Source organism: Oncorhynchus clarkii, chromosome 31 (genome assembly GCF_045791955.1).
Source record: "Oncorhynchus clarkii lewisi isolate Uvic-CL-2024 chromosome 31, UVic_Ocla_1.0, whole genome shotgun sequence".
Classification (NCBI taxonomy): Eukaryota; Metazoa; Chordata; class Actinopteri; order Salmoniformes; family Salmonidae; genus Oncorhynchus; species Oncorhynchus clarkii.
In genome coordinates this window covers 2,496,587-2,508,795 of record NC_092177.1, presented here as the reverse complement: position 1 = coordinate 2,508,795, position 12,209 = coordinate 2,496,587, and the positions used below count along the sequence as shown (strand labels likewise).

Sequence of the window (12,209 nt, the reverse complement as noted above, 5' to 3'; positions counted from 1 at the left end):
TGAAAATCTGAGATGACAGTGTTGTTAACAAAAGGCTAAGCTTGAGAGATAGCATATTTATTTCATTTCATTTGCGATTTTCATGAATAGTTAACGTTGCGTTATGGTAATGAGCTTAGGTCTATAAATAGAATCCCGGATCCGGGTTTCGTCGTCGCAACAGGTTAATTTAGACCCTTTAGGACTCTAGGGGGAGCAGTGGTTAATTTAGACCCTTTAGGACTCTAGGGGGGGGGGGGCAGTGGTTAATTTAGACCCTTTAGGACTCTAGGGGGAGCGGTGGTTAATTTATACCCGTTAGGACTCTAGGGGTGGGCGGTGGTTAATTTAGACCCTTTAGGACTCTAGTTAATTTAGACCCTTTAGGACTCTAGGGGGCGGTGGTAAATTTAGCCCCTGTAGGACTCTAGGGGGGGTGGTGATTCATTTAGCCCCTTTAGGACTCTAGGGGAGGGGGGCAGTGGTTAATTTAGACCCTTTATGACACTAGGGTGCGGTGGTTAATTTAGACCCGTTAGGACTCTAGGGAGCGGTGGTTAATTTAGACCCTTTAGGACTCTAGAGGGAGGTGGTAAATTTAGACCCTTTAGGACTCTAGGGGGAGAGGTGATTCATTTAGCCCCTTTAGGACTCTAGGGGGGGCAGTGGTTAATTCAGACCATTCAGGACTCTAGGGGGCAGTGGTTAATTTAGACCCCTTAGGACACTAGGGGGCGGTGGTTAATTTAGACCCTTTAGGACTCTAGGGTGCAGTGGGTAATTTAGGCCCTTTAGGAATCTAGGGGGGGTGGTTAATTTAGACCCGTTAGGACTCTAGGGGGCGGTGGTAAATTTAGACCCTTTAGGACTCTAGGGGGAGCAGTGCTTAATTTAGACCCTTTAGGACTCTAGGGGGTGGTGGTTAATTTAGACCCTTTATAGTACTCTGGTTAATTTAGACCCTTTAGGACTCTAGGGGGCGGTGGTTAATTTAGACCCTTTAGGACACTAGTGGGCGGTGGTTAATTTAGAACCTTTAGGACTCTAGGGGCGGTGGTTAATTTAGACCCTTTAGGACTCTAGGGGGGGCGGGGGTTAATTTAGACCCTTTAGGACTCTAGGGGGAGCGGTGGTTAATTTAGACCCTTTAGGACTCTAGCGGGAGCGGTGGTTAATTTAGACCCTTTAGGACTCTAGGTGGGGCGGGGGTTAATTTAGACCCTTTGGGACACTAGGGGGCATCGGTTAATTTAGACCCTTTAGGACTCTAGGGGGCGGTTGTTAATTTAGACCCTTTAGGACTCTAGGGGGGTTGGGGGTTAATTTACACCCTTTAGGACTCTAGGGGGCGGTGGTTAATGTAGACCCTTTAGGACTAGGGGGGAGGCGGTTAATTTAGTACCCCTTTTAGGACTCTGGGGGGGGCGGTGGTAGATTTAGCCCTTTTAGGACTCTGGGGGGGGGGTGGTAGATTTAGCCCTTTTAGGACTCTGGGGGGGGGGAGCGGTGGTTAATGTAGACCCTTTTTGACTCTAGGGAGCGGTGGTTAATTTAGACCCTTTAGGACTCAAGGGGGAGCGGTGGTTAATTTAGACCCTTTAGGACTCTAGGGGGAGCGGTGGTTAATTTAGACCCTTTAGGACTCTAGGGGGGGCAGTGGTTAATTTAGACCCTTTAGGACTCTAGGGAGGGCAGTGGTTTCACTCTGATGGGAGGACTAGGGTATGGAGAATACCATGAGTACATGTATCCATCATGTTGTTCACTCTGATGGGAGGACTAGGGTATAGAGAATACCATGAGTACATCATGTTGTTATGGGAGGACTAAGGTATGGAGAATACCATGAGTACATCATGTTTTTATGGGAGGACTAGGGTATGGAGAATACCATGAGTACATGTATCCATCATGTTGTGATGGGAGGACTAGGGTATGGAGAATACCATGAGTACATCACGTTGTTATGGGAGGACTAGGGTATGGAGAATACCATGAGTACATGTATCCATCATGTTGTGATGGAAGGACTAGGGTATGGAGAATACCATGAGTACATCATGTTGTTATGGGAGGACTAGGGTATGGAGAATACCACGAGTACATGTATCCATCATGTTATGATGGGAGGACTAGGGTATGGAGAATACCATGAGTACATCATGTTGTTATGGGAGGACTAGGGTATGGAGAATACCACGAGTACATGTATCCATCATATTGTGATGGGAGGACTAGGGTATGGAGAATACCATGAGTACATCACGTTGTTATGGGAGGACTAGGGTATGGAGAATGCCATGAGTACATGTATCCATCATGCCACGTGTCAACATTGCAGGCTGGTGGTGTGTTTTCATGGCACACATTGGGCCCCTTGATAAAAGTGGAGCAACCTTTGAATGACACAAGATATCTGATCAATGCCAATCAGCTGCGTCCCTTCATGGCAGCAGTGTATCCATCTGCAAATAGATTTTTTCAACAGGATAATGCCCCATGCCACAAGGCGAGGACTATACAGGAATGGTTCCACAAGCATGACAGTGAATTCTGCTTACAGCAGTGGCCTGCCCAGTCACCAGATGTCAATACAATTGATCATCTGTGGGATGAGATGGAACGAGCTATTTGGAGTAGAGATCCACTGCCAACCAACTTGACACAACTATGGGAAGCATTGGAGTCAACATGGGCCAGCATCCCTGTGGAGCACTTTCGACACCTTGTAGAGTGCATGCCCTCAACAAATTGAGGCTGTTCTGAGGGCATAAGGGGGTGCAACTCAATATTAGGAAGGTTTTCCTCATGTCTTGTACACTCAGTTTATACTTCCATTCCGAGCTACCTTCAGACGAGGCTTGTGGGTGTTCTAGATCAAACCAACCAACGGGTTCGTGAGAATATCACCTTTCCATAGTAAGGGAATACCCCCCTGAATTGGACAAAAATGAATGGCAAGATATTGGCATTGGACAAACCATATACCGATATAACCATATACCGATGTCCAATACCACCCAAAGCGGCGTTGATTTGTGCAAAGTATATGGCAAATGCCATATGGCAATTGCCAATTGTAACACTTCAAAAATCCAACAGGGGGCGAGTGCGCTCCACCTGGGTTTTTCATATTGGAAATGCAACCCAAGTCAACATCCAAAAGCAAAATTTTGAAAAAAGGATTTAAAAAAAAAAAACTTTTCACCCCTTAAAAAAGTGCTTTCTGGGCCTTTTTTCGAAATTCTTTCGATTTTTTTGTCAATTACACATGTGTAAGAACTGTATGAATATACTTTTGTCCAATTTTGTTATCATATTTTTTTTTTTTTAATTACATGCGCATAAGGCATAGGTTTTGTCCATTTGCAATATGATTTCATAGGAAGTCAAAAGTCAAAAGTCAAAAATGTCAAAATTTGGTAAAAAACTTCACACATCCTTAAAAAAGTGCTTTCTGGACCGTTTTTCAAAATTCTTTCAATTTTTGTGTCAATTACACATGTATAAGAACTTTATCAACATACTTTAGTCATACTTTATTATCATTTTTTTTTTTTTTTTTTACTTGTGCATAAGGCATATGTTTTCTCCATTTGGAATGTGATTTCATAGGAAGTCAAAAGTCAAAAGTCAAAAATGTCAACATTTTATGAAAAACTTCACACACCCTTAAAAAAGTGCTTTCTGGACCGTTTTTCAAAATTCTTTCAATTTTTGTGTCAATTACACACGTATAAGAACTGTATCAACATACTTTATTCGTATTTTATTATCATAATTTTTTTTTTTTTTTTTTTTACTTGTGCATAAGGCATATGTTTTGTCCATTTGCAATATGATTTAATAGGATGTCAAAAGTCGAAAATTTGATTTTTTTTTTAAACTTTAAAAACTAAAAAAAAGTGCTTTCTGGACCGTTTTTCGAAATTGTTTCGATTTTAAGACAATTAATCATGTGTAAGAAGTGTATGAATATACTTTTGTAGAATGTTATTATCATAATTTTTTTTTTTTTACTTGTGCATAAGGAATATGATTTGTCCATTTGCAATATGATTTCATAGGAAGTCAAAAGTCAAAGTCAAAAGTCAATTTTTTTGGGGCCAAAATTGACTGAACTGATGAACTCGGGACGGCCGGGCAGTGATAGTTGTTCATTTCCATCACTCGTTGTGTTGATTTCATCATGTCCATTTGGTGATGTTTTTTCACTATAGAATCATATTGCAAATGCGCGTGCAACTGGTAACCGAAAAAAAAAATGATGATTTCATTATGTCCATTTGTTTATGTTTCCTTACTTTTTCAAAGTCACTGTGCATTTGCAATATGTTTTAATGGGCAGGTACCATCACGAATTTGTCATGCTCAAAATTCAAACTATACTTTGCTCAAACTATACCTTTGTCAACTTGTATTATCATAATTATTTTTTGTTTTACTTGTGCATAAGGCATATGTTTTGTCCATTTGCAATATGATGTCATAGGAAGTCAAAAGTCAAAGTCAAAAGTAACGATTTTCCTCCGTGCAACTGGTGATCTGAAATGTGCAACTGGTGATCTGAAATGTGCAACTGGTGATCTGAAATGTGCAACTGGTAACCCCCAAAAAAAAAAAATTTGTTTATGTTTCCTTACTTTTTCAAAGTCACTGTGCATTTGCAATATGTTTCAATGGGCAGGTACCATCACGAATTTGTCATGCTATAAAAATCCTGCAGGAATGTGAAATTGACTGGCCCGATGAACTCGGGATGGCTTTGCAGTGATTCTGGGTCATCTCAATCGCTCGTTTGGGTTGATTTCAGAATGTCGCTTTTGGTGATGTTTTTTCACTATAGAATCATATTGCAAATGCACGTGCAACTGGTCACCCAAAAATAAAAAAAATGTTGATTTCATTATGTCCATTTGTTTATGTTTCCTTACTTTTTCAAAGTCACTGTGCATTTGCAATATGTTTCAATGGGCAGGTACCATCACGAATTGGTCATGCTATAAAAATCCTGCAGGAATGTGAAATTGACTGGCCCGATGAACTCGGGATGGCTTTGCAGTGATTCTGGGTCATCTCAATCGCTCGTTTGGGTTGATTTCAGAATGTCGCTTTTGGTGATGTTTTTTCACTATAGAATCATATTGCAAATGCACGTGCAACTGGTCACCCAAAAATAAAATAAATGTTGATTTCATTATGTCCATTTGTTTATGTTTCCTTACTTTTTCAAAGTCACTGTGCATTTGCAATATGTTTCAATGGGCAGGTACCATCACGAATTGGTCATGCTATAAAAATCCTGCAGGAATGTGAAATTGACTGGCCCGATGAACTCGGGATGGCTTTGCAGTGATTCTGGGTCATCTCAATCGCTCGTTTGGGTTGATTTCAGAATGTCGCTTTTGGTGATGTTTTTTCACTATAGAATCATATTGCAAATGCACGTGCAACTGGTCACCCAAAAATAAAAAAAATGTTGATTTCATTATGTCCATTTGTTTATGTTTCCTTACTTTTTCAAAGTCACTGTGCATTTGCAATATGTTTCAATGGGCAGGTACCATCACGAATTGGTCATGCTATAAAAATCCTGCAGGAATGTGAAATTGACTGGCCCGATGAACTCGGGATGGCTTTGCAGTGATTCTGGGTCATCTCAATCGCTCGTTAGGGTAGATTTCAGAATGTCGCTTTTGGTGATGGTACCTCACTGTTTAAACATATTGCAAATGTACAAGAGTCAAGTGGACAAGAGTCCATCAGTCAATTAGATATCATTCTGACACCAAACTGATACAAACTGACACCAAACCCACTTTTTCCAACTCGTTTAGTAGCCAACTATTACATACTTCAGAGCTGGCCCAAAATTCACAACGCCTTCGGTTCAAACCATAAAAAAAACATAAAACACGTAGTTACGTTCTAGCTGCGGGTCCATTTCTTATGTTATGTGTTGGCCTAGCTGAGGCGACCCCGAATCCCAAGTTTCGGCTCGATAGGTCATTTGGTGTCCAAGAAAAACCCTAATTGGTGCTGAAAATCCACTATTTTCCATGACTTGCTACGGGGTCCTTGAACGAGCTATCGGACAGAAACGTTGGGGTCCGTCTCTATGGGCCGAGCCGGTTTCAATGCACCTAGCCTTGCGTCTCTGAGACTTTTCTAAACGTCGTCATTTTCGTGATGGTCAAAATGAATTGAAGGTATTGCAAATGTACGAGGCTGTTTCTCGGTCCGAGAACCGTCTAGAGCCACGTAACTCACCACGCACCATCGACCGGAGGTCTAGAACAGGTTTCTAATGTTTCGGAACTCTAGGTTTAATGGTTCTTTTTTAGCTCCAACAAAGCTAACTATTGCAGCCACTGTCTGTGTCTACGCACCCCAATACGTCCCTCTTTCCAAGTTGTGTTTTAGTGTGATTTTTTTTTCCTTTGAATTTTTTGGGGAAAAATGACTGATTTACAGTTCATGGGGGTTGCCTAATCACATATATGAAGTTTTGGACAGATCTGACTTTCTTAACCCTTCGAAACAGCCCCTGAGACACCAATTATGGCACTTCCGGTTGGCACAGGAAGCTATAAATCAACACATATCCTCATTCGGGTATGCTGTTACAGAATCCTGAGTTTTAAGTCCTTACGTTAAGAATTGACTGATTTACACAGGGTTGAATGCACTATGTCTATCAAACTGCAGGCAGGGTATGGGTAAACACTTTTAGGGTGATTTTAACCACTTCCGGTTGGTCCAGGAAGCTTAGAATCAACACAGGTAGACCTCATAGTGGCCTGATGGACTGGTACCGAAGACAGGTTCATACGGCATTCATAACCCATATAGACTTCAGGTTGAAATTAGGGGTGCAGGCAATGTATTCCTATGGGGAGAGATGACACTGTAATCTGTGAGATCAAAAAACACTGTTTTACTGTTAAGGGTTAATGCCACACGGTCAAGGTTAGGCTTGCACGGATCGGGAGGACCTTAGGAACATTCCTGTGGTGGAATTTTTCTTCTCACCCTAACGGTTCTCTCACTCTCACCCAAAATCAAATGACATTGTGGGGCAGGCTTCATTTTGGGCCTACTATTCTAATGGTCACTGCGCCTAGACCGAGCGAGCTACGGTCAAGCGGGATATCTCGTTGAACTCGGCACGGCCTAGGGATTATGGTAATGCCATTTCCTGCTCTCTGTGTCTTTAAGCACCGCACTTTATCACTCCATCCTTCCTGTGTGTGTGTGAGGGAGCTTTTCTTTGACATCTGTTGGGAGAAATGACTGATTTACAGTTCAGAAGGGTTACCTAGTCAAACATATGACATTTTGGAGAGATCAGACTTTTTTAACCCCTCGAAACAGCCCCTGAGACACAAATTATGGCACTTCCGGTTGGCACAGGAAGCTATAAGTCAACACATATCTTGATTGACATAGCCACTTACAGAATCCTGAGTTTTAAGTCTTTACGTTAAGAATTGACTGATCTACACAGGGTTGAATGCACTATGTCTATCAAACTGCAGGCAGTGTATGGGTATACACTTTTAGGGTGATTTTAACCACTTCCGGTTGCTCCAGGAAGCTTAGATTCGACACAGGTAGACCTCATAGTGGTCTGATGGACTGTCATAGAAGACAGGTTCATAAGGCATTCATAACCCACATAGGCTTCAGGTTGAATTTAGAGGTGCAGGCAATGTATTCCTATGGGGAGAGAAGTCAAAGCAAGCTGTTTCAAGTAAACACCTTCTTTTTACTGTTAAGGGTTAATGCAACACGGTCAAGGTTAGGCTTGCACGGATCGGGAGGACCTCAGGAACGTACCTGAGGTCGAATTGTGCTTCTCACCCTAACGGTTCTCTCACTGCCACCCAAAATCAAATGACATTATGGAGCAGGCTTCATTTTGGGCCTTCTTTTTTTCAAGTTCGCTGCACTCAGAACGAGCTACGGTCAAGCGGGGCGTCTCGTTGAACTCGGCACAGTCTGGAGACTATGGTGATGCCATTTTTTGTGTTGATTTCAGAATGACATTTTGGTAATGGTCCCTCTCCGTTTAACTTCTTGCTCCTACTTGAGACGCATATGTCCCAAGTAGGCACCTGGAAATGCAAATGCGCTACGCTAAATGCTAAATGTACTCGTTAAAACTCAAACCTTGATCAAAATTCACAAGCAGGGTATTGAATTAAAGCTACACTCGTTGTGAACCTAGCCAGCAAGTCAGATTTTTAAAATGCTTTTCGGCGAAAGCATCAGAAGCTATTATCTGATAGCATGCACCCCCCAAAATGCCAGCTCGACACGTAAACAACAGATTTTGCGATAGCCGGCGCTACCCAAAACGCAGAAATAAAATATAAAACATTCATTACCTTAGACGAGCTTCTTTCTTGGCACTCCTATATGCCCCATAAACATCACTATTGGGTCTTTTTTTCGTTTAAATCGGTCCATATATACCCAAAATAGCTTTGTATAGAAGTAGTGTCATTCAGAAAAATTCATCGTTTTTAAACGCTGCGTAATTTTTTAAAATTAAAAAAGTCGACGATAAACTTTCACAAAACACTTCGAAATCCTTTTGTAATCCAACTTTAGGTATTAGTAAACGTTTATAATCTATCAAAACGATTACAGGGCGATGTCTCTTCAATAGGTCCTCACTTCAACAACAATGCAATCTGATCTCTCGCTAAACTGCATCCGGGTGAAGACTGGAGAACTTGGGGTCAGACAGATGGATTTTCCAACAATTAATTCGATTGAAAATTAGTACAATGGCGCCATCGTGCGGAATTTGTAGACGGTGCAGGCAAATTCCCATTAAATTCTGTTCTCCTTTAACAACTGGTGGAAGTGACTTATGGAAATTATTTTTTGCTTTCAGAGAGCAGTTTTTCTTGCGTTTTTCAATGAAACACACGCTCTGTTATAGTCACAGCCGTGATTTAACCAGTTTTATAAACTTCAGAGTGTTTTCTATCCACACATACTAATCATATGCATATACTATATTCCTGGCATGAGTAGCAGGACGCTGAAAAGTTGCGCGATTTTTAACAGAATTTTCAAAAAAGGAGGGGGTAGGATGAAGAGGTTTTAAACATATTGCAAATGCACAAAAGTCAACTAGCAAGTCAGTGTCCATCAGTCAATTAGATGTCATTATGACACCAAACGGATATCAATTGACACCAAACCCACTTTTTCCTACTCATTTAGAAGCCAACTATCACATATGTCAGAGCAGGCCCATAATTCACAGCGCCTTTAGTTTAAAACATAATAAAAAGGTAAAACACATAGTTACGTTCTAGCTGCGGGTCCAGTTCGGACATTATGTGAAGGCCTATGTGAGGCGACCCCGAATCCCGAGTTTCGGCTCGATAGGTCATTTGGTGTCCGAGAAAAACCCTAATTGGTGCTGAAAATCCACTTTTTTCCATGCCTTGCTACGGGGTCCTTGAACGAGCTATCGGACAGAAATGTTGGGGTCCGTCTCTATGGGCAGAGCCGGTTTCAATGCACCTAGCCTTGCGTCTCTGAGACTTTTCTAAACGTCGTCATTTTCGTAATGGTCAAAATGAATTGAAGGTATTGCAAATGTACGAGGCTGTTTCTCGGTCCGAGAACCGTCTAGAGCCACGTAACTCACCACGCACCATCGACCGGAGGTCTAGAACAGGTTTCTAAAGTTTCGGAACTCTAGGTCTGACGGTTCTTTTTTAGCTCCAACAAAGCTAACTATTGCAGCCACTGTCTGTCTCTACGCACCCCAATACGTCCCTCCATCCAAGTTGTGTTTTAGTGTGATTTTTTTTTCCTTTGAATTTTTTGGGGAAAAATGACTGATTTACAGTTCATGGGGGTTGCCTAATCACATATATGAAGTTTTGGACAGATCTGACCTTTTTAAGCCTTCGAAACAGCCCCTGAGACACCAATTATGGCACTTCCGGTTGGCACAGGAAGCTACAAGTCACCACATATCCTCATTGGGGTATGCTTTTACATAATACTGAGTTTTAAGTCTTTACGTTAAGAACTGAGTTATTTACGGAGGGTTTAGTATGTGTGTGTTATTTCAGAAAATCATAGAAAATCACAGAAATCTCGCAGAGCTCCGCAGCACACTTTAAAAAGATTCGTATGAACACCCTGCAACTGGATCTGTAACCGTTGAAGAAAAAAAAACGCCTATTTGTGAACATCACCAAGTTGTCATTGTTCTGTTTCTCTTAAATGACGATAGATAAATGGCTGGTTCTTTTTTTATTGACACCGGAGGCTCCTTGACTTTGACCTGAAGGGGAAAAATAATTTCTCTATTTCCATTTTGGACCTTTAATCCCAGAAAAATGGCCATAACTCAAAAACCGTCGAGGCCTAGACGTCATCTTGTTCGGGGCCAACTGCCCATTATGCCAAACCTACGCTCACCAAGTTTCGGCTTCGAAATATTTTCCGTTTTCGAGATAAGGCCCCGTCGTGATTCGTGATGTTTTGCCAAATTGCCATATGATTCCGTATGCCCTCTTGTGGGAATTTCCGGGATAGCGGAAAAACGGTCAAAAACTTGTTTATTTTATAAAACGGAAACCGAATGTCCGACAAAGTTCATTTGATGACTTCCCGGTAGGTCCGGCCCTACCGCACGGCCCGACGCCGACCGCGAATTTTACAAACGATTTCGGACGTCTAGTAAGGGACCGTACATTTGCAATATGGACTTTTTCACTGATCATACACGAAATGCCGAAATGTTCCCTTAATGTATGTGGGGTCATATTATTGTGTAGTGCAAACTGTTCTGACGCTACAGATTGAAGTTGGCAGATCGGTGGTACCGACTTCAGACATGGGGGTCGTAGAGTAAAATGGAGAACACTATAGTGTTTGTAAGAGTCTCATCTTTCCATATTGTGGTCATTATTTTCTAGGCCAAACCGTTCGGATGCTACAGACGTTTTTGTGAGAAAACTGATTTTCAGGAAGTCTCATGCACTGACAAACACCACTGTGGCTTTGCCACCTTTCACCGCAGATGCGGAAGGCCGCAACTTAAAGCCTGATGTTGATGTGATGTATTATGCTAACTAGATGTCAGTGGGTGCGCGGACATCAACTCTAGGGGGTTAACGGTTGACAACAAAAAGATCTTGCAGCACATCCATATAGAATTGCAAATTACTCAGATACAGAGATACACCAAAGCACACTACATACTCACACATTAAAACTAAAGCCTGTATACTCACGTCGTCAGTGATACAGATATATATGATTCTGTCATGGCAGATGTAGTGGAAGAGATAGCTGAAGGAGAAGACAACATGCTCAGTCAGATAGATACTCAGTCTGATTTGATCTTCACGGTCACATTAACATACATACACTACAAGTAGAACAGGACTATTCAACTCCAGGCGGATATGTGTGTGGCTGTCTGAGTGTTTTCCCTACCTGCCATGGCTGTAGGTGAGCTTGTTGTTCTCGGATGGTATCTTAGCTAGGATCTGTTCTGTCACCTCCAGGAAATTACCGCCACACCACGCATGTTTCGCCAGGATGGTGCTGCTGCGGGCAACCACTGCAAACAGGATCGCCATGGTTGTGGACAGGGTCAGGGAGGAAAGCTGGTCAGGGATTCACTGAGAGTGAAGGGAGAAAAAATGGAGATAGGGATAGAGTGAAATGGTGGGTTAAGATATTTTCACCACTAAGCTAGTGGCAAGGTAGGCAATGAATAGTAGCCAAGTCAACAACAACATTGTTAAGATCAACAACACTGGTGAACATCTGGTGACATCGGCAAGAGACTCATCCCCGTGGCTAACTTTACATTACTGTTTTTATTTTGGATAAAAGTACTGTAGCTAAGTAACGTTATGTTGATGGCTGGTCAGTATAACTTACAAAAATGATGTTAACAAAATACTAAATTTATAGCATCCTGGGTACCTAAGATTACGATCACCATTGTACCTCATCGTTAGAGATAATACGACCATATAAAATGTTTTGTTAGCAGTAATAAACAATTAAACATCATTATACACACCTGCGAGGCTCTGCAGTCTTCAAAACGATGTGTTTTCAACATTTAAACATAGGTTTCGATAATCCTTCGAATGACTTCTGCTTTCCAGATCCTTCATTAGAATCTTTCTCCGGTTCCATCTTGGGAAATGTGGTTATTTTTTACTAGGAAC

At 41.7% G+C, this 12,209-nt stretch overlaps 1 protein-coding gene across 1 annotated transcript in view; it reads right to left on the bottom strand.

The window, feature by feature from the left end:
* The window catches only part of LOC139391043 (vesicle-associated membrane protein 7-like), a 66,669-nt gene extending 55,063 nt beyond the window's left edge, over positions 1 to 11,606 (bottom strand). The window contains exons 1-3 of the mRNA XM_071138525.1: positions 11,461 to 11,606; positions 11,256 to 11,313; positions 8,567 to 8,575 (exon numbers count right to left, since the gene is read on the bottom strand). Of these exons, the coding sequence (XP_070994626.1) occupies positions 8,567 to 8,575; positions 11,256 to 11,313; positions 11,461 to 11,606 (213 nt within the window). The remainder of the gene's footprint in view (positions 1 to 8,566; positions 8,576 to 11,255; positions 11,314 to 11,460) is intronic.
* Between the last annotated feature and the right edge of the window lie 603 nt (positions 11,607 to 12,209).